Genomic DNA, 26,625 nt, shown 5'->3' on the forward strand with positions numbered 1-26,625 from the left:
TGACCTGCTAAAGACAGGTATAAAGTGGATATAATGTCTTAATGTATTCTATCTTTCAGAATTGGTTGTATTTTAGTACATTTTGGGTACATTATTTGCAGAAAAATGTTAATTATTTGCTGACAACTATATTTATATTATACTTAATTAATGACTGTGTGTTTTTTTTTCTTTTGGCACATTTTTATTTGAGAATCTTAATCTTTAGGTTCTTAAAACTCTGTAATCACCAGTGTTAAGTACGGCATAATAACCGAATAGGACGTGAAGTTTGAATTTCAAAATAAAAGGCTAAACTGTCACATGTTGTCAAGAAAACATTCATAGTGAAGTAAATTAAATGTGGTTTTACCTCACAAATAGGAATTACATTATAAAATGAGAACCACATAATGAAATCATTGTACTGCTCATCTGTGCACTATGATAGGTGTTCTAATGACCAGAATCGAGGCTCATTTTATTATTTTTATTTGAGTGTGGAAGGCATCAATAAAAAATGACCAACAAATCTACACAGAGAATGCATTGTAAATCATTGATTCTTACGGCTTGAACGTCAGTGACGGCAGGCTGAGATCCTCACCGCTGATTGGCTTCCGCGAGAACGCGTCACGTGAATTTGACGCTCGAGTTGAAAAAATTGAACTCTCGCGTTTGACTGTTCAATCGCCTCAATCGCGTGATTCGCGCCGCGTCCACCGCTTCATGCTCGCCGTCGGAGCGAATTCGCGTCTGTCCGCGTCTCTGCATTGACTTTACATGTAATCGCGCCGCCCCCAAATATCGCATCGTGTCCGGTGTGAACGCAGCATTAGGCTGATTATTATGTAGTTATTGTTTTCATTTATATATTGTCCTTCGGCCACATAATAATATCTAGATACATATACTTATGATGTTGTATCTATCTCATCTGAGTTTGACATTGTTGCCCATAATTATTTAGGCTGATTGAGATACAGGAATTTCATCATATTTCAGTAGCCGATTTCCTTTTTACCAAACGTTCTATTGAGTTTTTGCATTGAACTACCATTTTCTTTTTGTGCTGACTTTGCTGGTATTTTGTTCCTCTTTAGGAAAACTCCTGCACACAGCTTTTAAAAATTCCCCCCAACCGTTAGCAGTGATGAAATTAATGAAATTAAGTACATCTACTCAAGTAGTGCACTTAAGTACAATTTTTAGAGACTTGTACTTTCATTGACTATTTCAACGTTTTGCTACTTTATACATATAAGCCAATATTGTACTTTTCACTCCACTACATTTATCTAACAGCTTTAGTTCCTATAGTTTATGATTAGAAAATATAAATCAACTACATCAACATTGGCATATAGTAATAGATGAAGATATCCAGCAACAGTATCAATCATAATCCATTAATTTAAACATAAGACACACAACAAGTAGGCTACTTTTACTCTTGGTACTTGAGTGTTTTTTTATATTATTTTTTATTTAATTAAGATTTTGACTTGGACTTTTACTTGTAACAGAGTATTTTTCTTTAGCAATACTTCTTCCACCACTGGCCATTAGTCTCAACCAGTCTCAACCAGCACCATAGGTCTCAACTGTGCATGTCTAAGCGACTTCTATTTTGACACTAAGCGGAAGTGAAGTCATGTAGGCCTATTGCGTGTAGCTTGACCGTGGCCTGTCATCTGACTCCTTTCCTGTTGGGAGAGAAAAGTTTTGAAACCCCACCCTCTGTGACTTTAAGCACAGACGTAGAAGTGGTTCGAGGTCCTGACGAGGGAACACTGACCGAGGAAGAGGAATATGATAATACATTATGATGGAGTTATTGCCCTGAACGCTCTCTTTGGACTGTACCAACAAGACCCGCGAACTGGACCAGGCCACGCGCTCAACTTCACTTAGGAACTAACGGGATTTGTTTTTACTGCGTGTTTCTCTGGGAAATAAAGGTTTGGATAGCCCTTCCTGTTACAAAGTCGGCGGTTCTATACAAAGTTTCTTTAATATTTTGATAAAGTCCAGTTCATGCTTCAGATGACACCGTAAACTTATGGATAGTCAAGCTGAACGGAATGCAGGATTTCCTGCACCACACAGTTGCGGTCACACGCGGTTATTAGAGATTTAGGTTTACTAATGCGTACTGGTGGGATCTGAAACTCGTCGTAAAACACTGGTTGGCTGGACTGAATGCTCCTTTCCTGCTATTCTTCTCCGCCTCGCAGCGCTTCCTGCTTGTGGTGCACTTAATGGCTAAAAATACACAACAACTCAAAATGGACAGCTACATCTAGCGAGAACCATAATAATTTGGTATTTTACAACAAACTTTGGATAGCTTTATTTTTGTCCCTACACTCCACTTAAAATCAGTTCTCAACAGGTGGCAATTTTGAATGAGGGAAGAGAAGAGCTCATTTACCCATAATGAGGTGATTCAAGAGCCTCTTAAATACAGGCCCACTGAAATGTGCTCAAACCATGTTGGGAAACCACACATCACTTGAACACAGAGAATCAGTTCAGACAGTACTGCCTTTCTGAGCTTTAAGACACTTCAAACAAAAGCAACCTCTCAACTGATTCTGTATGTGGAATGGAGAGCTTAACATGTAATGTCAAGACGAATGAAAGACACTTACTATTCAGTTATCTGTGAATCCTCTCCTGCAGCCCACTTGTTGGTCGCGCTTTTGAACACATTTCACTGGTCCCTGATGAACCAACAAAAAATACAGGAAAGGGAGCGAGGCGCAATAAAGTACTCCTTTGTACTTTATTTTCAAACCCTTGGGGTGCAAAATCAGATCCAGTCAAAACATCTGCTTGAGGCTCCATGGAGCCACTGAAGAACATATTGAGTCGTGGTCCACTGTCCAACTGTAAAAATTTGGATCAAGCACAAAAAGGGAATTTCACCAACCCTGTGTGGACGGCCTTATTCGACTATGAGGCGTCCTGTAAAGATGAGCTCACCTTGCGTAAAGGTGACCTGGTGGAAGTCCTGTCTCTGGACTCTGAGATATCGGGCGATGATGGCTGGTGGGCGGGTAAGGTCAACAACAAGGTGGGCATCTTCCCATCTAACTATGGCTCTTTCAAGCCAACTGAATTTGCAAAGCTCCCGTGCACTGCCGTGGTTGGAGAGCTTACCCCGGCTGTGGTTAGCCAGTTCGAACCCGACGTGCTGGATTTCCGGGATCTGAAACTGGAGGAGGTCATCGGGGTCGGGGGCTTTGGAAAGGTGTATCGTGGTACATGGAGAGGCCTGCTGGTTGCTGTGAAGGCCGCACGGCAAGACCCGGATGAGGATATCAGCGTGACAGCTCAGAACGTCAGGCAGGAGGCCCGTTTGTTTGCCATGCTCACCCACCCCAACATCATCGCCCTGAAAGGCGTCTGCCTGCAGGAACCCAACCTGTGCATCATCATGGAGTACGCCTCTGGGGGGGCTTTGAGCCGGGCTCTGGCAGGGCGTCGTATCCCGCCCCACATCTTGGTCAACTGGGCCGTGCAGATAGCCAGAGGGATGGTGTACCTGCACAGCGAGGCTATCGTCCCCGTCATCCATCGAGATCTCAAGTCCAACAACAGTAAGTCCTTCAATATGTCTTTTATCATTTAAACCCAGTCTCACAGTGTTGGATTGATGAAAATAAAGAACAAGACATATTTATTGGACCTTGTGCACAGCCACATGGCCCAAGGCAGTGATGGAACATGGTGTACTTCATACAAGTCAGTTAACTGTTTTTTTTGTGTGTTTACAAGGCTACATCTAGAACAAAGGCAACCTGTTTAACTCCACTGTAAGGCTCCAGTAGAATTATTAACTCAAACATCTCATTAGTCTCAGTAATTGAATAACCTCTTAACTTTTGATCATGTACCATGATATTAAGTCCAGTCTTGGGGTAATAAATACCCATTTTAGAGGAACATCATGACTAAGCAGTGGTATAACGACGCATGTTTTTGCAGTCATGTGACTCTCAAATGTAGGCCAAGGCTGCAGAGATGCAAATATGTGTTGTTGATAGCACAAAAGGCCATGCTTTGCTAGGTCAGGAATTCAAGAGGAGGGTTTTTTCCTCTCAGCACCGCCACAACTCACACTTTGGACTTTGATCCCGTGCAGGGGCTTCTTGGAAAGGTGTTGCGTCAGTGTTTCCGCATCGAGCCTTGTCATTAACCCTGCAGAGAGACGTACCGCTGATAAAGCTTTCTGTCCCCTCTCGTGAAGCAGAACAAGTGCTTTTCTCTGCTCCAACGCTAACCCAAACACTGAGCCACCTGAATTTAATTGCAGCCTCCCTCTGTTATTATCATTCTTGGGATGAAGCATATAATTCCAGGCAGCTCTGTGGCTCTATCCGCTGCGGTCCAAAAGATTAGTAACTTTTCTGTAGCTCCTTTCTGTTACTGCAGATCTTGATCGCATATCAAAATACAAAGGTGTATACAAATGGTGGCTCCGACCTTGTTTAACTAGGAAAACATTCAGTACTGTAGTTTTTGAGAATGTGACCTTGGTTAGGCGCAATAGAAGGGTAACTCCCTTTATTCACACTTTGTTTGAAGCAAGGGTTCTCTATTCAGCCAGCTTTCTTTTCCCATACTCATTTCACCATATCCATCTTTTTGGCTTCTGCGCAATAACCGTTTCTGACCATCGGCCATTCCTCTTCCCATTCCTTTAGGCATCTCCACCCTTGTGTGAGGTTTTTTCCCGGTAAGGCCTCTCCAGTGTAAAAGCGTCTCCTGTAGTGCTAAAGCAAGTTGAGTTAAGTCAATAGTGTTGTATATGAGGCAGGCCAACGCAAACACAGACCCGCTCTCTGTGCGCCGGGAGATCCTATCGCCCTCCCGCCTCTTGCTGTTTTAATTCTTCTCTGAATCTTTGTCCCTGGCCTGCCGCTACATGTTCCATACAGCCATATTCCTGTTGTGCCACTGAGAAATATCCTGTTGTGGTGGTGGTGGTTGGGGGGGTAGGGGTCATTGGGTATAGTTGCGGTTGGGTTTGCTGACAGGTTTAACACACAGGTGCAGGAGTACCGCAACAAAAGGGCAATTCAAAGGAATGATGCACACTCAAATAACATCTACAAATCAGACAGTGGCGCTGACGGTAGAAAACGGGATGAGGCATTCACTTTAAGTCTTAATTTGTGGTGTCAGCTTCTCTGAATAATGGAGCAAGTTCTTCTCACAAGAGCTGGCATTTTGCGTCAGAGCTCTGCAGTCATACAGGGAGAAATCTGCCTAAGGCCTTTTTTTCTAAATCTAATCAAATGTGATCATTAGTGGAACATATTGATAGTATAAAAGGTGTATTGAGAGGAATGGAATTCCCCCAAATAAATAAAAATGATAATAAATGATCACTCTTATCATATCAGCATAACCAAAGCATTAGATAAAGTAGTGTCCACGCATATTACCATATTAAAAGAAGATGCATTATTGACCAGCTGTTACTGTAATGGATTAACTGAAGGCTTGTAAACAAGAGCTACAAGTTGTAGGTAATGACCAGCGAAGCGCTTCGGCCTGTTTGGAAGATGCTGATGAAACGGGATCATTGAAGGAAGCCCAGGGTGGGGCGCTTGGGTCGAAGCCAAAGGGCATAACGGGAATTCCTCTGAAAGTAAATACAGAGAGTAGAGGAGCCCCTTTCTCTCAATATTGTGTCCACATTTCTGAGAATGAGTCTACGGACATTTCTGTTTTAGTATCTGGTGGTTCTCTATTTGAGGTTCCATGGCTTTACTACTCTGAACTTGAGCCATACAGGAAACGCTCAATCATTGTAGAGTCCAAGTGAAAAGAAATTGCACGTAGTTAAACTGCTACTGTTTTCATCAAATAATAAAATGTTCACCCTCGTTGGCTAAAAATGAATGTGGAACAACATGTAAAGACTTTTGCTGTCAGTTTGCTAGTCTAACCTGCTACATGCTAGTTCCCTTCAGCAGTGGTTGATTGTTAAGTGGTGCTTTTTCACGTACATAGAATATCCACTGTGTGTGAACATGGATATTGATTTGTGGGAGTAGTATATTTTGTATATTTTGTCAGGGGAACTACATGTTAACACCATGTTGACATCACGTCCAAAAGTTAGGATTCGACAAACGTATCGGCGAATGGTTGATTACATCGTGCTTTTTCGTTTCCTTTTTCTACAGATGTTTCTGTATTGAAACATATACATTATGTTTCTGCTGCAGCTACAGTCCATGAGCTATCAGTAACAGCCCTCAAAGGCTCATTCAGTCCGGCTGCCGTCCCTACACTGTTATGTAGTTATCTGCACAAAGCCTTCATAGATGCAAAAGCAGCTATAGGCATCCGACACACTCCATAAAACCCTGCAGAGGCTGTAGTTAGAACGGTGGGGAAAGTGCCAAGCTAAGCACTTGCTGGGCTGGAACTCAAAGGCCTATTTTCAGGAAGAAGCCACAGTTAGATCGTGGATCAACATGTCCTTTTTTTTTTTTTTCATGAGTGGACAAACATCTGATACATCCCTCTACCAGCATGTTTTCATTCACGGCCCCCAGTGCTCACAGTGGAGCACACATAGGTAGCACACTAAAAACATCCTGTGTGTGTGTGTGAGCCCTGGTTGCTGGGTGTGTGGTGTTTGCCTGTGTGTGGTGAACTGCACTCCTGTTACCACTGCACACACACACCACCATCGCCCTGTTCAGCATGAGCAATCATGAGGGCAATTTAGACATTTGAGGTATTTTGTAAAGGGAATAGGGGGATTTTAAACCTGATTAAAATCTGAACATGCACCTGTATTTTGTTATGGCAGCCGTATTAGTGCAGTTAAGCCCTCTCATTTATTTTTTGCCAGTAAAACTGTCAAGTGCAAAAATATTTTTTGTAAGAAAAAAGCCTTTTGAAAATATATCAGTGCTGCGTCATCAGTTTCTGATTTACGAAACAACAACCTAACCGAGGATAACTTAAATGCTACATTCCCATTGTTTAGAATCCATAACTAATTCCTTGCAAACCATTTTTTCCATCATGCTGTAACACCAAGACATCCTAGTATCTGCATTGAACTGCATTTTTTTAATACGTTTTTTTTCAAACCCCTGTTAAGACTTTTGCGGTCAGTTTGTCAGCAGTCTTTTATTCTCTGCTACATGTGCTACAATGCTACTTCCCTTCAGCCTTGGTTGAGTGTTGGAAGTCGTGCTGTCTTTATTCTACGACTAGATATTCCCTACAGTACATAGATTACATATGCCCTCTGTCTGATCATGGAAATTGGCTCGTGGGAGAAGTCATGTTACTAAGTAACTTAAACGCAGGGTTATTTTGTACAATTTGGCTGATATCTAGACATCTATCAATCATTACGGAAGATGTCACACACATGTTGTTATATTGGTGATTCCCTCTGCCTCAACGCTTCATCACACTCCGCTCAGCTGAGCTACGCGTGATGTGCAGCATGCGTGAAGGAAGGGATGTTTTTACAGCATATGTTTATACAGAAAGCTGTACCGTGTTTTATTTTTTTAGTATTCTCAGTGCTAGACAAAATACTCTACTACTGTAGTAATACCACAGTGTAGAAATTAAGTACTTAAAATAGTACGCGTTCTGCACAAAAGCCAATTTCAGAGTGATAAACGTGTTATTATTCACTTAATTATAATTATTGAAGCATTTATGTGTGCATCCACTTTAATGTGCAGCTGGTAAAGAAGGAGCTATATTTGTTTACTTTACTTCCATGAAGCTAGTGAATTTTTTTTCTCTTTTTAATACTTTTTTATTTATCGACTTATTTCATTAAACAAATGCACTTAAGTATATAAACTAATATTTGTACACATAAGCAAATCACAACAGAAGAAAAAGACAAAAATTTAACGGAAATACAAAATTGAAGAAAAATAAATAAAGCTTGTGAATTTCACTTAGGGAGCAATAAAGTTGTATTTTCTTAACCTGTAATAATAATTGATCAATTATTTGTTGATTCCATTTTTGTATTAACAATCTTCTAAATAACTAAACTTCCGAAAAAATGTAACCAACAACATTGACCTCTGAATTGACGTCGAGTAGATCTATAAAGAAGCAGGAAATAGAAATACTATAAACTAGAAGTACCTTGAAGAACAGTTCTCAATGGTTAAAACATCTGGCCCAAGATGTGGAAGTGGCTGTACTTGTTTAAGTGGAATGAATTAAAAGAAATAAAAAGCCACTTTGAATGGAAAAAAAAACATGAAAGAGAAAACATTTCTCGATAAATAAAAGAAAACATGACACTAGTGCAGTGAACCACCAACAGGAAACACATGTACAAAATGAAGGAACTCATTGTTACTGATGCTGTGTAAACAACAGTTATAAGACATTTCAGTAAATGAATGCAAGTGAGTACATTAACATATACATCATGGACTCTAATATAAATGAAGAGCCTGCCTTCTATCTCTACTGAATCACTCTACGAGCACTTTTGATCCACGCCACAAAGTGTTTTTATTATCACTAACCTCTTGTCAAGGGTAGCAGAAAATGCATCGTCATGAAGTTATCCATCCATCTTCAGCAGCAGTTTGCAGATTGGCCTCTCCAATTGGGTGCCTGGGGTGTCCCGGCAAGGAGAGAAGGGGGGGGTGGGTGGATCAGCTGTGTGGCTGCCGGCTCAGAGTGAGTGTCAGTGGGTGATAAAAGCGCCTCACAGCTGCCTGGATGCAACGTTTTCCTGCTGACTTTATCCTTTAGTTTGGAAAAGGCTGAGAACACAAGCTCCTGTTGGATACATGAGCTTGATAGATTTGGTGATTACATCAGAATCCCTTTATTAGTAAAGGTAAATAAGTACTTATCCATGGCTAAAACTGAAGATGAAGATATTAAGGTTTGGACATGTTATTGCACATCAACATGATTATCATTATTGCACAGTAGAATTGCCAAAAGTGTTTAGCTGTGTTTTTTTTATTTTTTTAAAGCTAGTGATGATGATAAAAGTATTTTTAGATCAAAGCTTCTCAAAGCTGAGTTTTCTGTGTGTTCATATCTTGAATTTTGACTCAAAGTAGATTTATACTGCGTTGAGCTATGGTTGAGCTGCTTAAAGTTCAGAGCTGTAACAGGGTGGTGATTAGCTTAACTTAGCATACAGAATGGAAGCAGGGGGGGAACAGCTACCCTTGTTCGGGGGGCTGGGGGTAACATGCCTAGCAACACACGTCTAAAGCTCTTGGTTATACAACACTTTATATCCAGTTTCGGAAAATATAGATCCTGAAATGATAAAAAGATACAATTAGCTATGCTATAATTATGCTAAGCTAGGCTAACAACATCCTGATAGGGGTTTGACGGTCACTTTAAGTGCTTTTGTTCCTTTTCAAATGTTTTTATTGCAATTTTTTCTTAAGAAACAAGCCTTTGTGTTTTTCATCCTTATTTTCAACCAGTGTAATGATACATATTGAATCCATGTTATATCCATATGCTTACATCTTAGTTTTGATAAGAAAGTATACATGATCTCATACTGTGTGTATCGGCACCGTGTGGCCTTCACATCCACTATGTACTGTAGGTGCAAAATGAGATATGCCAACACAATGACTGGACACTCACGCTTAGAGGTGTGTGTGTGTGTGTGTGTGTGTCAAAACGCACAGGAAGTAGAGAGGTTCCAGAGTGAACTCCATTGTTTGTTAGCTTCTCTTGTCTGAAACCTCACTCTCAGCCTCTTTCTCACCACAGAGATGTAACTGATTTTTAAGTTACATTTGTTCCCAAACTGCACCCAGTTACAGGTCATTCTCTAAATATATCTCAAGTGCTCAATGTTACTGGACAAATCACTAATTCGGTTTCTAAAAGTGTATTAACCAACTTATTGAACATGTTTTATTTCCCCTGAAGTAACATATCTATCTATATACCTTGGCCCTTTGAAAAGTACCAACGTAGGAAGATAGCAATCTTTCAAGTGGTTTTGTCTCCAGTCTGATCTTGAGCGCACAGTTTAAATGCGGTTTGATTGTATTACATGAAATAAGTGCAAAAGGAATTTTGTTCGTCAGTGCAGTACTATCTGTTAATCTGTTATAGCTGGGTCAAGCCAGAGATGACCCCCTCTGAGTGTGCATGGAAGTGGCGCTGAAGGTTACATTTGAACTCGTGAACACTAGATTGTTAATAAGTGACCGATTTCAGGTCCCTACAGACTTTTACCTGGCAACAGATACTTTAGAGGAGCAGTCATTTAGAATACTCCTGTACAGCATTTGGAAACAACCCAACTGTTAAAGGAAGAAATGTGTTATTGACTTCAGTTAGGATATCAGACCGCACCGTCATCGTCAACCTGACAAACCTGATCAACATTGAGCCTTAGCAGATCATGGAGATTGTCTTACATCAAAATAGTTATTCTAAGTGTGTCAAAACACCACACTATGTACTAGAGTGATGAAATAACTAGAGCTGTATGTGAACCGAAAATAACCTGCTATTCACATATTTTGTACCAAGATCTAGAAAAGAAAAAGGCTTTTTCTATGATTTTGCCCACTATGTTTCCATTACTGTAATGGGAATATACTGTCGGATAGCATGTAGAAAAAAAACGATCAAATAAAGTTATGTATCAGTATCGCTTTAAGGGCTCTTGTATTGGCACTGGTCAAATAACACTCATGTCATAATAAAACAAACATAAGTGATTGAATGTTTATTCTAATGACAGCCCTGTTGTGTAGAAGGTGCACTTTGCCCTGAATCATTATCTGCACATTCATGTCATGAGGAAGAAATGGCACCTCAGAGCTGAATCTTCTATTCTAGTAAAAAGTCTGTTGCGGCCTGGTTTGTGAACTCGCTGCCTGTTTCCTACACTCCGTGACCCCGAGCTAAGACGAAACTCCAGCGCTGGTTTCATGTCTGTGATTATGCCCTATCACTCTTTCTCACTCTCTCACTCGCTGGCTGCCTGGTCAGAGGTTGCCAGACTGTCTGTCAGCCTATGGCCTCGTCCCTCCGGGGACAAAGCTCCTGTTCTTCCTGGGGAAAGCCCCCACCCTGCCGGAATTCTCCCTTTCGCCTACGGGTGCAGCGCAGGGAGGGGGTAGAGGGAGGAAGGTAGAGAGGCTTAGGTTGAACCGGGTTTAAAAGCCAATATGCATAGTATAATCTGACATAACTCTGACCTTCAGTTGCATATATTTAAGTCTCTCTTATATTCTGGTTGGAAAAAGATCAACCCATAGTGGCCTGATGTATCGGTCTAACTAACAGAGATTGGAAGCAGCGAGCAATAGATAGATACTTTATTCATCCCTAATTGGGAAATGATTTTGTAACATCAGCAGTGTGTTCAGGCATTCAAATACTTAAAAGGTGGACAACAATATTCAATAAAAATAAACATATATACACATATTTACAGTACAAAAGACATATATCACAAGGAATACACAATATTAAACATGGATAAATCCGAATGCTCTCTAAAAAAAACAATATTCTACAGCATATATAACATAGGAAAGTATATAAAATAAGTTACAGGTGCATGATGATTGATGGCATACGTGAGAAACATGAGGTGAGAGATGGTGATAGAGCTTGAATGATTGAGAACACATTATTAAGAGAGGTGCTGAGTGAAGAGGCTTTGTGGATCTGACTTTGTGACAGGACTGCATGAACTGTATGTTTAGCAGCAGATGTCCTTGAGCGGGACGTTGACCCTTTTCTCGGTATGTCAGGTGCTCTAAATGTGAATGTTTGCTAAGCCCCCTCCAGTTACTGTTGCTACGCCTGTAGAGCTTTCCTTTCTCACACAGCACCTACAGCGTGCAATTTACAATGATAATGCTGGCATATTTGCCGCTTAGTTGCTTTTTTAAACAATGGGTCATTGATTTCAGAAAGATTTCAAAAGTCTTCTCTTTCTAGCTGGCAACTGTTCAATTGTGCCGGCTATAATGAAATCTGGCTGGCAGATTTGATCAGGTCAAGCTAGTTAATTAGGGGTCATCCCTATATTCCCAGGGTTCTCATTCTAAGAGATTGGCAAGGGTTTCCTTTGCAGTTGAAATAGCAAAAGAACAAAGAGATGGCTATTTCAAATGCAGGGGAAAAAGGTGTGTTGGTGATTTCAACAAAATTGAACCAGGGAAACATCCATTTACCATTTGACCTAGGGAAATGTTAGTACGGCTCTCAAATTAGGCTAACCTTAGCTTCATACATTCTTTCGTAAATACTTTATCCTGACGACTTTTTAATGTTTTAAGCTGACTTGTTTAAGGACAACAACCTTGTATAGGTGATTTTAAATATTCACTTGGCTACATACATGGTGTTGTGCTAAAATACTTAGCCTACTTAAAATGCCCCACGCCAAGACCCAATGCTTGACAACCTCGCTAGTTAGTTCAGGTATAAAAGGTATGACATGGAAAATGTTTATCTGTTTAATTGTTATACTTGTTTGTTTATTCAAACCGTACATCTTGAGTTTTAAATGGATAAAAAGGCGTATAAAAAAGAGTATACAACTTTGTGTTGCTAACGTAGGCGACTTTGGCTAATGTGTCAATATCTCAGTAAAGTTTGCTAGCATGGTTGGAGTCAAAATCCCCCCAAAAAGCACAAAGGAGCTGTTAATGTTAGCCACAAATATTGAAAACATCCAGGACTAGCTTCTACGCAGTACACCTTTTTAAAAGTACATCATTACTTTTAAGTGGATAAAAAGGCATTAAGATGAGCATACAACTCTGTGTTGCTAACGTCGGTGACTTTGGCTAACGGGACAATATCTGCAAGCATTGCGTGCATCTTACCTTTATTCTTATAGTTATAAATGCCCCACCTTGTAATTTAGTTTTTTCAGTTTCTAAAAGAAATCCCCTAAGAACAACAGCCTTCCTTTTTATAATGACGTCAGAGCAAGTTCCCTGAAACTATTTCAACTGATTATGCACATTGAGCTCCAGTTTTTCCAGCTGCTATGAAATCCAAATATATCTACTGCTTTTCTTTGAAGACATGCGAAGAAGGTTAACAATGTAAATAGTCGGTGTTTGCTCAGGATCGACATGGCTCTACTTTATCAGTCAGGTGGGCTTATGTTTAATCAGCTCTGGAACGTACCCTGCAAAAATCCCTGACACTGGGATTCTCGGGCGGCTGCTCATAGGAGTCATATCTGCAACTGCCACACTCCAACAAACAGTACCAAACAGGCTCCTGTTGCCATGGAGAAGTGTCACAGTGTTATTGTGGCGACATTGTTGGTTTCGCCTCTGTATCAGGAAGGCTGTTTGTCTGGGCAAGACTGATCTAGTCCTGATTCTCACCGTTGCCCTTTGCAGGGGAGCTGGATTTCTTGGTCTGTTCGCCACTTTTGTCAACACAGCTCCTTAAAATGTGATAGCAGGGGATGCAGATAAGAACCCTGTGTATCCTTATTGTATAAGCCCAATATGAGTCATAAATCCAAGTTTATTATTAGGTCAAACCGTTATCTTTAATTTTTCATTCATTTCCTTGAATCCTCACTTGGAGGTTATTAAGAATATGCTATTTATTCTCATGACTTTCTCCACATTGACATTATCTTGTCCAGACTTTAGTGCACTACTTAAAACTTTTCAGTAGAGTTTTGAAGATGTCAGCCGCAGACTTAATGTTTGTAGGTCAGCAGCTGATTTGGACACAACATGTTGCCACATAGCATCCAGTAAGCAGCTGACTAATGCAGCAGTCGGTGTGACGGTGGTGGTGGTGAGAGGAGGGAGGCTGAACTGTGGATGCACTGTGCTTTAGCTCAGGAAGTGGAAGAAGAATGCGCCGTGTACTTCTCTGGATTTACATGTTAGTTTCTGTTCTTGGTTGCATGTGTGTGTGTAGTCTGTGTACGTATAGATTGTGTTGAGTGTTGTTGACCCGTGTGCATGCAAGTACAGGTAGGCTATATCTGTGTCCCTTAAGTGCAGAGACATTTCTATACATTGATAATGTTTGTGTATGTTAAGCAACTTGTGTGTGTGTGTGTGTGTGTGTGTGTGTGTGTGTGTGTGTGTGTGTGTGTGTGTGTGTGTGTGTGTGTGTGTGTGTGTGTGTGTGTGTGTGTGTGTGTGTGTGTGTGTGTGTGTGTGTGTGTGTGTGTGTGTGTGTGTGTGTGTGTGTGTGTGTGTGTGTGGTGTGTGTGTGTGTGTGTGTGTGTGTGTGTGTGTGTGTGTGTGTGTGTGTGTGTGTGTGTGTGTGTGTGTGTGTGTGTGTGTGTGTGTGTGTGTGTGTGTGTGTGTGTGTGTGTGTGTGTGTGTGTGTGTGTGTGTGTGTGTGTGTGTGTGTTCGTTCTCTCCAGCACAGGGGGGGGGCAAACTTTTTGGCTCGGGGGCCACTATGAGTTTTAAATTGGACAGACGGGCCGGACCAGTAGCAGATCGGTAAAAAAAATATTTAGCTGTCCACTCCTCATTATACACTCGGCACTCAATGTTGACTTTTATTTTCTTTGGTCCACTCATTGTTACAGATGCAGGTTCAAAGGTGAATTATTGCGTCATTGCGTCATCGTTTGCGTCATGAGGTAACCGTTTACGTGCCTTAACCACACGGCGTTTTACGTAGCTGATTTTCTCCGCAACACCGCTCACAACAACATCAATAGAGGACTGCGTCGTGTAGTTTTTAATTATACGATGCCAGATTAAATTAAAGAACTACTTCTCCAACCTTGTACCTTTCTCCAGAGTGCCATGGTGTATTGTTTATTAATGTGGTTCAGCTGCAGTGCTGCCCGCTGCAGTGTTTATTCTCCCGTTAACTCGCGGCAGCGGCCGCTGTAAAGTTTTCATTGTCTGACTGTCACACAAGCAGCTGATAAATATCCCCCATCCCCATAAGTGAATGTGTTTTACGGAGTCTACACACGGCGGCGTGCGTTGCCGCTTGGCGGTGGGCGTGTCTTGAGCTTGGGGAGTCAACGAGAGCAACGCGACCAACAACCAATCACATGAATGTCCCGCCCCGGACATACAAAGCAAAGCATTCATGCTACATCCATGCTGGCTAAATATACTGTCTATGCTTGCTAGCTGTCCATTCAAACGAAGTACACTGGATATAAACTCTCCTAACAGGCGAAAACCTACCAGTTTCACCCACTGTCTCTGCCACCTCCCCCCATGCCTGGCTCCTCCGGTTTGTATCCCTGTATGTAAAGAGGGACTGGTCATATAGTACCGCCACGATCATTTTCTCCTCCATTTTTTGACATATGGGAAATAACTGCGGTCTGGCTCTCCCAACATACACGCGGTTTGATTGGCTAGCGCTTGTACTGTCAAATTTGCATACGCGGGATTTGATTGGCTGACGGCTCCGTCGAGGCGGCAAAAGAACATTGCTCTACTTTTGCAGCGAGCACCGCGAGAGAAGCTACGCTGTGTGTGTGTGTGTGTGTGTGTGTGTGTGTGTGTGTGTGTGTGTGTGTGTGTGTGTGTGTGTGTGTGTGTGTGTGTGTGTGTGTGTGTGTGTGTGTGTGTGTGTGTGTGTGTGTGTGTGTGTGTGTGTGTGTGTGTGTGTGTGTGTGTGTGTGTGTGTGTGTGTGTGTGTGTGTGTGTGTGTGTGTGTGTGTGTGTGTGTGTGTGTGTGTGTGTGTGTGTGTGTGTGTGTGGTTCAGTGATGTGCAGGCAAGCGTGTCCTTCCCACACTATTTTTCCTGTGTACAGCTGGCTGCTAGTGAGAGTGTCCTGTATAAGGCGTCTGTGTGTGCATGTTTTTTTTCCAATGTGGAATGTGTGTGTGTGTGCTCTGCTTTCTAGGCCCTGGCAGCCATTTTTAGCTCTGCCCCATCTCTCTCAATCATATGAAAAGGATCGCCAGTCTGCACCTCTCTCTGTCTCTGTCACCTCAGCCTGTGCTACACTGAAACATTGACTTTACAGTTATGTGGAATTTGTTGACATGATACATTTAATTAAAGTATTCGTTTCAGTTTATTCAGTGTACCCCAGCCCCGAGACTCCCCTACTATCTGGGTCTGTCTGGTGCCACGTGACCCCTTTCAACCTCAGTTTCCTAAAATAGTGCTTTTCTTATTGCGCACAATGAACAGCAAGAGAGAAACGACAAACTCGGCTGCTGTGTTTTTGTTTGCTTTTTAAGGAAGGGCCCAGCCACCGGAGGCTAATTGGCCGATACCAGCGTCACTTCCTGGAAGTGGGGTCAAGGCGCAGAGAAGGAGCGCCCTGGTGGAAATAGGGGTGACTGACCGCGGCTTGTTTTTACCAGACACTGACTGGCAGCCGGACAAAAGAAGTGGAGTAAAGGATCAAGGCCTGTTGCAGTAATTACAAGCCCCCCCACCAACCCCCCCTGAGGGGCTTGTGGAATCGACAGAAAACAATGACTCAGCCGTAGAACGGACATAAATTGATTTTCTGCTCGAAGGTTAAATGAGCGGGCATTTCTACCTTACTGTAGAGGTGTTTTGTTGTGCCCATTGGCTACTTTAAGTATTTTGTTGTTTGTGCTTTCTTGAGGCAGAAGTCAATATCGAAAGTCTGTGATGGACATACCTCGGCTGTTAAGATTGGGAAGTCATTGCCTTCAATGATTGTCCGTCTTTGCACCCGTAGTCATTTTACAAAATCACATGCACTGTTGCAACTTTGAAGGTGTTATTGTTTTCAATAGAACTGGGTGCCAAAATTGTCGCCCAATGACATTACGAAAACAACAAATCTCCCGTTCAACGTTCACACACTCACGCACACACACAGCAGACAACACAACCTCTTGTGATGCATTCCTTTGTGACGTCAAACCGCTGCCTCTGGGCTTCGAGTCACAGCACAGGATGTCTGAGAGAGGGACAAAGACATAGACAACAAAGACAGAAAGAGAGAGAATTGTTCATGTGTTTGGAAAAGACAAAATTAAAAGGAAAAGAGAGACTGACTGGAGAAAATAGATTTTCCAGTCAAATATGCAGGAGAAAAAAAAGGAAATAAGTGCCTGGCCCAGAAAGTCAGAAAGTGACTTACTTCCCTATAATAAGTCAAATTCTTTGCCGCTTCCCTCCTCCCTGCGTGTGACGGCCGGCCCTGCCATCAGTGACCATGCTGCCAGCAAAGGGGAAGAGCCTGGCTGCCGATCATACCGAGGCATGTGATTCCGAGTCACACCGCAGCAACCCACATCCTCAGCATTATATTCTATTTCCATAAAAAACAAAGCCTTCCAACGCTGCGCGGTTGCAGAACACGCTGGTTACCTAAATGTGTTTTCTTCGTAAGGCTATTACATTTAGTATACACTGTATACTTTTCTCATTTTGGATTCTTGGTGCTGCATCTATGTTTAGAGACCCATTCCTTTATATCAGTCATCTATATCTGATTCAGCGATGTCACTGCTGTCAGGTTTGTCACTCCCTATCAATAAAGTTCAATCATTTCTGGAAAAAAAAAACATTCCGGTTGGTTTATGGTTTCATAAAGTCCCAGTAAGTGTGGTTTCGGTCAGGTCAAAAGTTGTCTACATTAAGATAAATAATTTAAAGGTTTTATTTAAAAATGTTGGCAGTGGTGGAAAGTAATTAAGTACTTTTACTTATGTACTTTTACTTTACTTTTTTGACATATTTGTTGTTTCCTTGAGTATTTCCTTTTAAAGCTACTTAATACTTTTACTCCACTACATTTCAGAGGAAATATAGTCGTTTTTACTCACTACTTAATTGTAATACTCACAGTTACTAGTCACTTTGCACATACAAATACACATGATACACTGATATGGTGTAATTTTGTACTGTACTTCTTATCTACACAGTATTTAAGTAACACTTAAATGCTCGTACATGTATAAAACAGGATAACATAATAACCATAATATAATATTGTGAAAAGATCCATTCTGCATTTAGAATACTTTGATACTTGTAGTACACATAGCTGATAATACTTCTGTACTTTTATTATTCTGAAATGGGTCATTGTGCAGAATACTTCATGTACATTTTGATGCTAATACTTTTGTACTTTTACTGAAGTAACATTTTGAACTCATACTAGATCATAGTATTTGTACTTTTAGGTTTAGGGTCTGAGTACTTCTTCCAACATGGAATGTAGTAACACTTGGTCATTGGTTCCACAGCATTTGTTTATCGATATTCAAATGTTTAGTTAGTGTTTTTGAAAATGCAACACTTTACAAGACATCCATCACACGTGTTTCAAAGTTGTTTTATCACAGTTTTAACTTGCAAATCACCAATTGTTGTTAAAGTAATCGAAATGAAAATATTCTCTAACTTGACATTAGCAAGATAAGTGTTTACTGATTTAATATTGTTTTAACTTGAATTGATTTCCCAGCATTGCAAGTTATTAAACTTCATGTACATAATATTCTCTCCCAAAAAACGATTTGTCATCGTCTCTGCACGAAAGAATGTTTGCTCCGTCATGATAATTGACTTGGCTTTTTTGTGAACTTGTAGTAACACTGCTCCTTCTCTGTATTCTTAGAAATCCTAACAATACAGGTTTGAACAATAACAGCTGTTGATCGTACTGGCAGTATTTGTCTTTTTCTTACTGGTATCTTGCTGGCGCTTTTGGAGTTTGGTTTTAGGAAGAGTTTCAGACCCTCCAGTTTCTCTGTCACAATAATGAATGCAAATCTCTGCAGAAAAAACGTCTTACCGTGAATGAGAATTTGCAACATGTACTGACTCAGATGTACAGTAACACTGAAAACCTACGTCATCACTGGTCCATTTATTCGCAACCGCTCATAGTGTGTTCACCTTTTTTAATAACAGTGGTTGCTTTTATTATGTTCTTTATTTGAGTAGCATTATTGTTTGGCCCGAGGGAAGTCATTTGGGAATTTAAGCGGTTAACACTTGTCATCATGACACATTCATATTGTCTTTCTTTGGTGCTTTCTGTCTTGTGTTGCATGAGGGTATTACTCTTCACAGTTTACAGTCTTTTCTTGGTGCAAATTGTAGTTCTCTGCTCTGAAAATATGAAAATCTGTGGTGCAACTTGTTTTGAAAAGCAATTACTGGTCGTTTCTTGTGATTCCCATTATTTTCCTCCCACATTTTATTGCAAAAACAGTCCTTTTTTAATCCCGGGGTGAATGTCATGAAGTCTTCCATATTCCTGTAGCTGCTTCACAACAACAGCCTTGAGTGGTTCTATGTGTGGAAAGTCATATTTCTTAGCCAGGGACACAAGGGACAGTGTTGTATTTATGTTGTTTTGTCAAATGCAAGTGAACTCCTTTCAAATGCTACAGCCTTCCAAGGTTTCTAATTTGTCTTGCCAGTAGTAATCCTGCTGACGGAAAACAAATAGACAAACAAACCCATCTTAAAACATGACCTCCTGGGAGCGTTTTAAAGTCCAGTGATATATTTCGTTGCATTTCAACATGTCTTTCTCTTCCTCTGCAGTCCTCCTGTCTCAGCCCATAGAGAATGAATGTATGGAGGGTTTGACGCTGAAGATCACGGACTTCGGCCTGGCCAGAGAGTGGCACAAGACCACCAAGATGAGCACCGCCGGCACCTACGCCTGGATGGCCCCCGAGGTCATCAAGTCCTCCACCTTCTCCAAGGGCAGCGACGTTTGGAGGTGAGTGGACACAACCATTTTCAAGCTCGTTCCAGGGTTTTATTGTGAGGCGGATATTAAGACTCGTATTTGACCTATCACAGCACCTTACAGGAACATTTCCACACTTTGGGAAATTTGCTTTATTGCTGAGAAGATCAATACCATGCTGATGTCTGTATGCTAAAGCTAGGACTAAGCAATTGGATGTATTTCCCGACATGTCAAAGTGACACAAATTGTGTTTTTTGTTAGAAATTAACATGTTTAATTTCCCCAAATCAAGGTTAAACTTAAAACCTTTTTTCTTTTATTACATTTGTATTTTTATGCAGAACTAAAGTCATATTACTGCTTCGCTTGAAGGACATGTTTTGAGTGGAATAAATAAACCTGAATATTATATATATCTATATATATCTATATATATGCATGTTTAATCACGAGCCAATGAATACGGCGGCGTGTCTAATGATCTTAGTTTAAACGCACCAATCTGTGATACATGTCTCCAGCTGACTAATATATGTGTTTCTATGGTGACAGAGACGTCTCTGATTGTGAGGGAGTTACAAAGTAGGTCGTGCAGGATTTCACAAGGACGTTTGGCATAAAACACTTTAATAATGCAACTGAAAGGAAAAGGTGGTTGCTGGTGCCGTGTATTCTGATACTTTGAACACACCAACCAATAAAAGAAAGAACTAATGCTCTGCTCAATCCCTCAAGGGCTATAAAGTAATCAATGCTGCAACACTTGGATTTCAGCAGCAGGCCAATATTTACACCAATCACTATTATATTGCCATTTATTTCCTACTGTAGTTCAATCTGTGGATTCTCTCTATGATATCTTCACATCCTCATCCCTTCCTCTGTTGTGCCCTTGCTCTCTTAAGTTAGCTTAGGCCAGTGGTTCTCAAAGTGGGGGGCGCAGAGGCATGCCAGGGGGTGCGCGAGAGACCAGGAGGAAAAATGGTTAAAAAAAAAGATTTAAAAAAAAAAAAAAAAATCATAATTTTAAAAATTATTGATTCGAAAATAATATGATGCAGTACAGTATTATTACGTGTTGAGAGATGTATCCATAGATCTCTTCATTTTGCTCTCAAAGTGCACCAGATTGATGCATTTAACTTCAATATTTAAAAATGAAATCTTCCCGGGGGAGCATGCCCCCGGACCCCCCTATGTGAGGTCCACACACCACCTATAAAAATAGCACTTTACCCCTGCTAAGCTGATTATCGAGCCTTCATTGTAACAGTCGCGGGTACACTGTGTATTTGCGTGGGGAGTGTTGCAGTAGAAAATTCCACTGTAGCGACCGGTACATTAATGGGAAACCCTAAATGTTTGAGCACCCTCTATGAAACGTCAAGCTACCTGAGCTACTGAGCCTGACTATTTGTGTTGGGGGGGCCCGACTTTTTTTTTTCTCCAAAGGGGGGGCCTGACAGAAAAAGTTTGAGAACCACTGGCTTAGGCTAAGTGAGCTCTTAGCCCCGGGGCTAAGAAAGCTTTCATTCTGCCACAATCCTGACACATTCCAAAGTGGCTAACCCGGACTTTAGCCGGGGGCTTGCTGGCACTGCTTTTTGGGGTTTTCCCCTGAAAATCAACTATTCACTAAGCTAGGCTAGGAACCCTGGACGTGTTAGGAATAACTGAATACCAACTTCAAAGATGGCAACCCATTCATTCCTATTAAAGTTACACCCTGGGCTCTGGCACTTAAAGAGGCCCTTTTATACTTTTTGGGGTTTTCCCTTTCCTGTAGTGTATTATGTAGGTTGTGCAAAGGCTAAAATCCCTGTGTTTTTTTCTCCCCCCCCCCCCTGCCTGAAACGCCTCCATTGGACATCACTATGTAACACTCGCCCTTCTCTTGGCTTGCGCTCCAACTCATTGTACTTGATAGGCTAAGGGGCGGGACATCACTTAGTGTTTAACCAACCACAACAGAGCTGGCCAGCTAACCAATCAGAGTCGACTGGGCTCTGGTTTCAGACAGAGGGTGAAAAGAGGTGCTGCAGCACAGGCAGTATGAGACAAATAAAGAGCTTTTTGAACATTAAAGCATGGAGACGTGTCACTGCTTGATTAACTTCATGGTATTCATCCAACAACAGTATATTAGTTCTTAGTGAAAACCCCCACATGGTTAACATCTTTTTGAATAGTGCTATCTTTATCGGAGCGACCGTGTTCGCTGCATTTAGCTACGTAGCCGACCTTTTGAAGGTAAGAAATGTGCAGCATTCCATACTCAACTCTTTGACCGTTATGCACGCACATTCCAGGTACTCACGGTACTCTGCATTTTGTCATACTTCTCAGTGTAAATGCACTTAAGCACTCAAAATAGCAAGTGTAAGTATATAATCATAAATGTAATAATACAAATCAGCATAATAAAAAAACAATACAGCCTTTTGGCGTGATGTTTATGACCGAGCCTACACCAAGAGCAATTACAGACAATTAAAATGTCTTTATATTCATGTAAACAGTAATCTGTAGTAATTATCTGCAACAACTCAGCAGGAAAGTGGTCCTGCTGCATTGGTCTGTGATAGAAACAGAGGGGAAAGGGTGAAAGTGCAGGGGAGAGAGGGTGGGAGACGCGAGTGATGACGAGGATGATGGATGGCAGCAAGACCGCCGCACTCATGTGACGGCGTGCCTTCAAAGAGCTGCTCTGTGCTTTGTTGCGGGACATCTGTACAGCACACTGTCCCATTGTCTCCAGTATAGACAGAGAAGGAGGCCACACACCAGACCTAACCACAGCCTTTTATATGGGAATAGCTGTGTGTGTGTGTGTGTGTGTGTGTGTGTGTGTGTGTGTGTGTGTGTGTGTGTGTGTGTGTGTGTGTGTGTGTGTGTGTGTGTGTGTGTGTGTGTGTGTGTGTGTGTGTGTGTGGTGTGTGTGTGTGTGTGTGTGTGTGTGTGTGTGTGTGTGTGTGTGTGTGTGTGTGTGTGTGTGTGTGTGTGTGTGTGTGTGTGTGTGTGTGTGTGTGTGTGTGTGTGTGTGTGTGTGTGTGTGTGTGTGTGTGTGTGTGTGTGTGTGTGTGTGTGTGTGTGTGTGTGTGTGTGTGTGTGTGTGTGTGTGTGTGTGTGTGTGTGTGTGTGTGTGTGTGTGTAAAGAGTCCCTCGTTTGTGGTTTTATAATAACTGACTTGAGAGGGGATTCATGAGGGCTTTTAAGTGTCATTGTTAAATTAGCATAGGGAAAAGACAAATGATTTCCTAAAGCAATAATACACATGAATGGCTTTGCTGCATTGTGGTTACAGCACTTACTCACATATGCTATGGTTTAACTTTAATCCATTGGATTTGGACCTTTTAATCCTCTCCTAAATGGTTCTTTGCAGCCCAACACAGAGCCTACGTGAAGCCAATTGAACATGCTGCTACTGAGAACCTTTTAGAAAGCGTCTTTGAGGACATCAAAAATGGTGGAAGCCACTTAAGGAATTTTCTGGAACTCAACCCTATTTAGTGTACAGTGTCTCCTCAGTGTCCCGCACACATCCTCTGAGTTTCCATGTCCACGTCTCTGAACAACAATCCCACATAAATTCATTTTCACAGCTATCACAGCACAATCTGGAAAACGGCTAAATGCGCAAGAGCTGAAGGGTGATCTTTGTTCTACCGTTCTTTCTCTTTTGTCCACGGCCGCTCGTCTCCAAAGCCGCCACGCGGAGACAGCGACCGCCTCGGGGACGTTGAGCTGTGTTTTTCTGCCCAGTGTGTGTGGAAGTTGTAATTAAATAACTAAATAAAAAAGGGCTGTGGCCTGCACTCTGCACTTAGCCAGCCTCCACAGTGCTCAGTGGAGTCTGGGGGGAGGGGTAATTGACAGTGTGGGAGATCCAAGTCCACGCTTCATCTTCTGAGGACACAGAGCTGCTCCCATTGTGTGGCTTCAAAGTCTTGTGTGTGCGTGCATTTGTTCGAGTTTTGCATGCATGAGTTTACAAGCACATGTTTCACAAAGCAAAAATATTTCACTTTAAACAATGTCTTTGTTCTGTACTGCCACCACTATGATAATGAATTGGTAAGGTATTATGTGCTGAACAAAGCAAACTAAATGTCCATAAGTAGAAGTAACTCAGGGTGCAATGAGCAATTATCCTTTGAAAAGCATAAATCAACACTTTTTAGACTTTCCATTTGTATCAATTATTGTATGGATGTTTGTAAGGCAAGTTTATTTATATAGCACCTTTCAACACAAGGCAATTCAAGGTGCTTTACAAAAATGAAAGACAAAGGCATTTAAAAACAGTAAAAGATAATAAAAGAAACATTAAAAGAAAAAATAAATGAATAAAAAATACATGGATAAAAGTTACAGTGCAGTTTAAGCTATGAATAGTTCAATTAAAAGCAGCGACAAAAAGAAAAGTCTTCAGCCTGGATTTAAAAGTATTCAGAGTTGTAGCGGACCTGCAGGTTTCTGGGAGTTTGTTCCAGATATTTGGAGCATAATAACTGAACGCTGCTTTACCATGTTTAGTTCTGACTCTGGGGACAGAAAGCTGACCAGTCCCTGAAGACCTGAGAGATCTGGATGGTTCATCATTTAGCAGGAGGTCAGAAATGTATTTTGGGCCTAAACCATTCAGTGCTTTATAAACCAGCAGCAGTATTTTGAAATCTATTCTTTGACACACAGGAAGCCAGTGTAAAGACTTCAGAACTGGAGTGATGTGATCCACTTTCTTAGTGTTAGTGAGGACTCGAGCAGCGGCGTTCTGAATCAGCTGCAGCTTTCTAATAGATTTTTTAGTGAGACCTGTTTGTTTGTGTGTAGCCTTTATTTAACCAGGTGAAGCCCCTTGAGATCAAAATATCTCTTTTTCAAGGGTGACCTGCAGGACATTAGTTACACATGTAACATAAAAACAACAGAACAACAATAAGGATGACAAACAACATAATGTACAGGGTACAGTTTACAAACTCTATTTACAGAGACAGGTACCATGAGTATCAAACAGCATGTCACCCAGCTGAGTTTTAAAATGATGCAGGGGAACCAAAGTGCTCAGTTTTAAACATGTTTGCAGACTGTTCCAATTTAGTGGAGCTGCACAACTAAAAGCTTTCTTCCCTAAGACAGTCCTAGCACTTGGCACATTTAATAAAACAACATCATGAGATCTCAGGCAATAAGTACTTTCAATTCGTCGAGAGATCAGAGAGCAGATATAAAAAGGTAGTTTACCCAACATGGCTTTGTAAATGAACATGTACCAATGACTGAGCCTCCGTACAGTAAAGACACCATTGCAGTAATCGAGTCTACTGAAGATAAAAGCATGGACAAGTTTTTCCAAATCCTGCTGTGACATTAGTCTTTTAATCCTAGATATATTCTTTAGGTGATAGTAGGCTGATTTAGTAACTGTTTTAATGTGACTGTTGAAACTCAGGTCAGAGTCCATGACTACACCTAGATTTCTGGCTTTATCTGTTGTTTTGAACATTGCAGACTGAAGCTCAGCGCTAACTTTTATACGTTCTGCCTTGGCTCCAAAAACCATTACCTCAGTTTTATCTTTGTTTAATTGGAGAAAGTTCTGACACATCCAGTCATTGATTTGTGCAATGCATTGTAGGCATGAAACGTTTCTTATCAGATTTGGCACAATAGATTTATTTTGTATAAAACAATATAAAAATATGTATTTGGACTGGATTGGTTCAGTTTTAATTTACATGTAGATAGCCAATTACATATCTAGACGTGTTCAGTGTTGAACATAATGGCTTGCTGTCATGTAACTTTGACTTTTCTGTCCCTTTAGTCTTTTACTGGGGACATTTTAGTCAATAGAAATAATGCACATATCCAAATTAAACACTTCAAACAGGCTTAATGGTATCATTTGTAACATTTTTGCATTAAAAAGTCAAAAAGAGGCTTAACCTATGCTTTATATTTTGAGTTCAGTATTTACATTATCAATTATTTTTAAAACAATGACAGGGGTAGACATTAAGGGTAAAATGCCACTGGTCCTCTGGGCCGGTGGAATTGTATTATCACTGGCCCCACCATTGTAACCACTGGCCCGGAGCATTCGTCCAAAACATCGACTAATAATGAGGAAAATTAACACATTTGTTGCTATAGTAATTTATGAACTAACTACATTACTACTTGTACTACAATATTTGAATCATCAGTTCTTCCTCATTTCCCTCAATTGTTCATATTTGGTTTATTAAAATAATGATATTGTGGTCATTGTTAAATAATGTCTGCTATTATTATGAGTATTATTATTTGTATAATGCGCTTTCTGCCTTCCTGTCATTAGGAGTTAGACATGGCTATGTAATAGATTAGATTAGATCCTTCATTATCCTAAACTGCTGGGACATTTCCCTATAGCCAATACCTTTATATTTTCTACTCTTCACTTACTTGTCAGCATAGGTCGGCATTGATGTACAGAGCAGACAGAAGACCTTGTTTATATTGACATCATATTGAGAGGTGCAGCCAGTGACGCGTCATAAAACCAGGAAGTAAGCTGCTGGTTCCCTCGGCAAAAAGCAATGGGATTTCTCCACAGGGTTTTGGAAAATAGCTGGAAATAAGGTCTGTGGAAAACAAACCTGTTTGATAAATGCACGTTTTGTTCAGCCGGATAATCTCCACATGTCTACCCTACTTTTATTATTTTCGAATCATAAATCTAATCGATAGATTATAAAAGGGTTTTAGGACGCGTCACTGCACCACTAGAAGCCAACTCCATCGATCAAGCTGAAACTTTCTCTCCCTCTTCTTCTCATGCTCCCTGTCACTCTCCTTTAACTTCTCCGGTGACTTTCTTTTATTTGAAGATAGTTTTTTGCCCGGCGCTTGGCCGGTTACCGCTGGTATTAAAAACATTTGGCGAATGGTTAGGTGGCGCGATAGTCTGTAGTGAAGGAGCGCGCT

At 41.1% G+C, this 26,625-nt stretch overlaps 1 protein-coding gene across 1 annotated transcript in view; it reads left to right on the forward strand.

Moving 5' to 3' along the window:
* Positions 1–1,706: 1,706 nt before the first annotated feature.
* The window catches only part of LOC117542711 (mitogen-activated protein kinase kinase kinase 11), a 50,519-nt gene continuing 25,600 nt past the window's right edge, over positions 1,707–26,625 (forward strand). Inside the window, 2 exon segments of the mRNA XM_034210528.1 lie at positions 1,707–3,584; positions 19,493–19,673. Coding sequence (XP_034066419.1) covers positions 2,828–3,584; positions 19,493–19,673 — 938 coding nt within the window. The 5' untranslated portion in view covers positions 1,707–2,827.

The sequence above is a fragment of the Gymnodraco acuticeps genome, unplaced genomic scaffold, assembly GCF_902827175.1.
Source record: "Gymnodraco acuticeps unplaced genomic scaffold, fGymAcu1.1, whole genome shotgun sequence".
NCBI lineage: Eukaryota > Metazoa > Chordata > Actinopteri > Perciformes > Bathydraconidae > Gymnodraco > Gymnodraco acuticeps.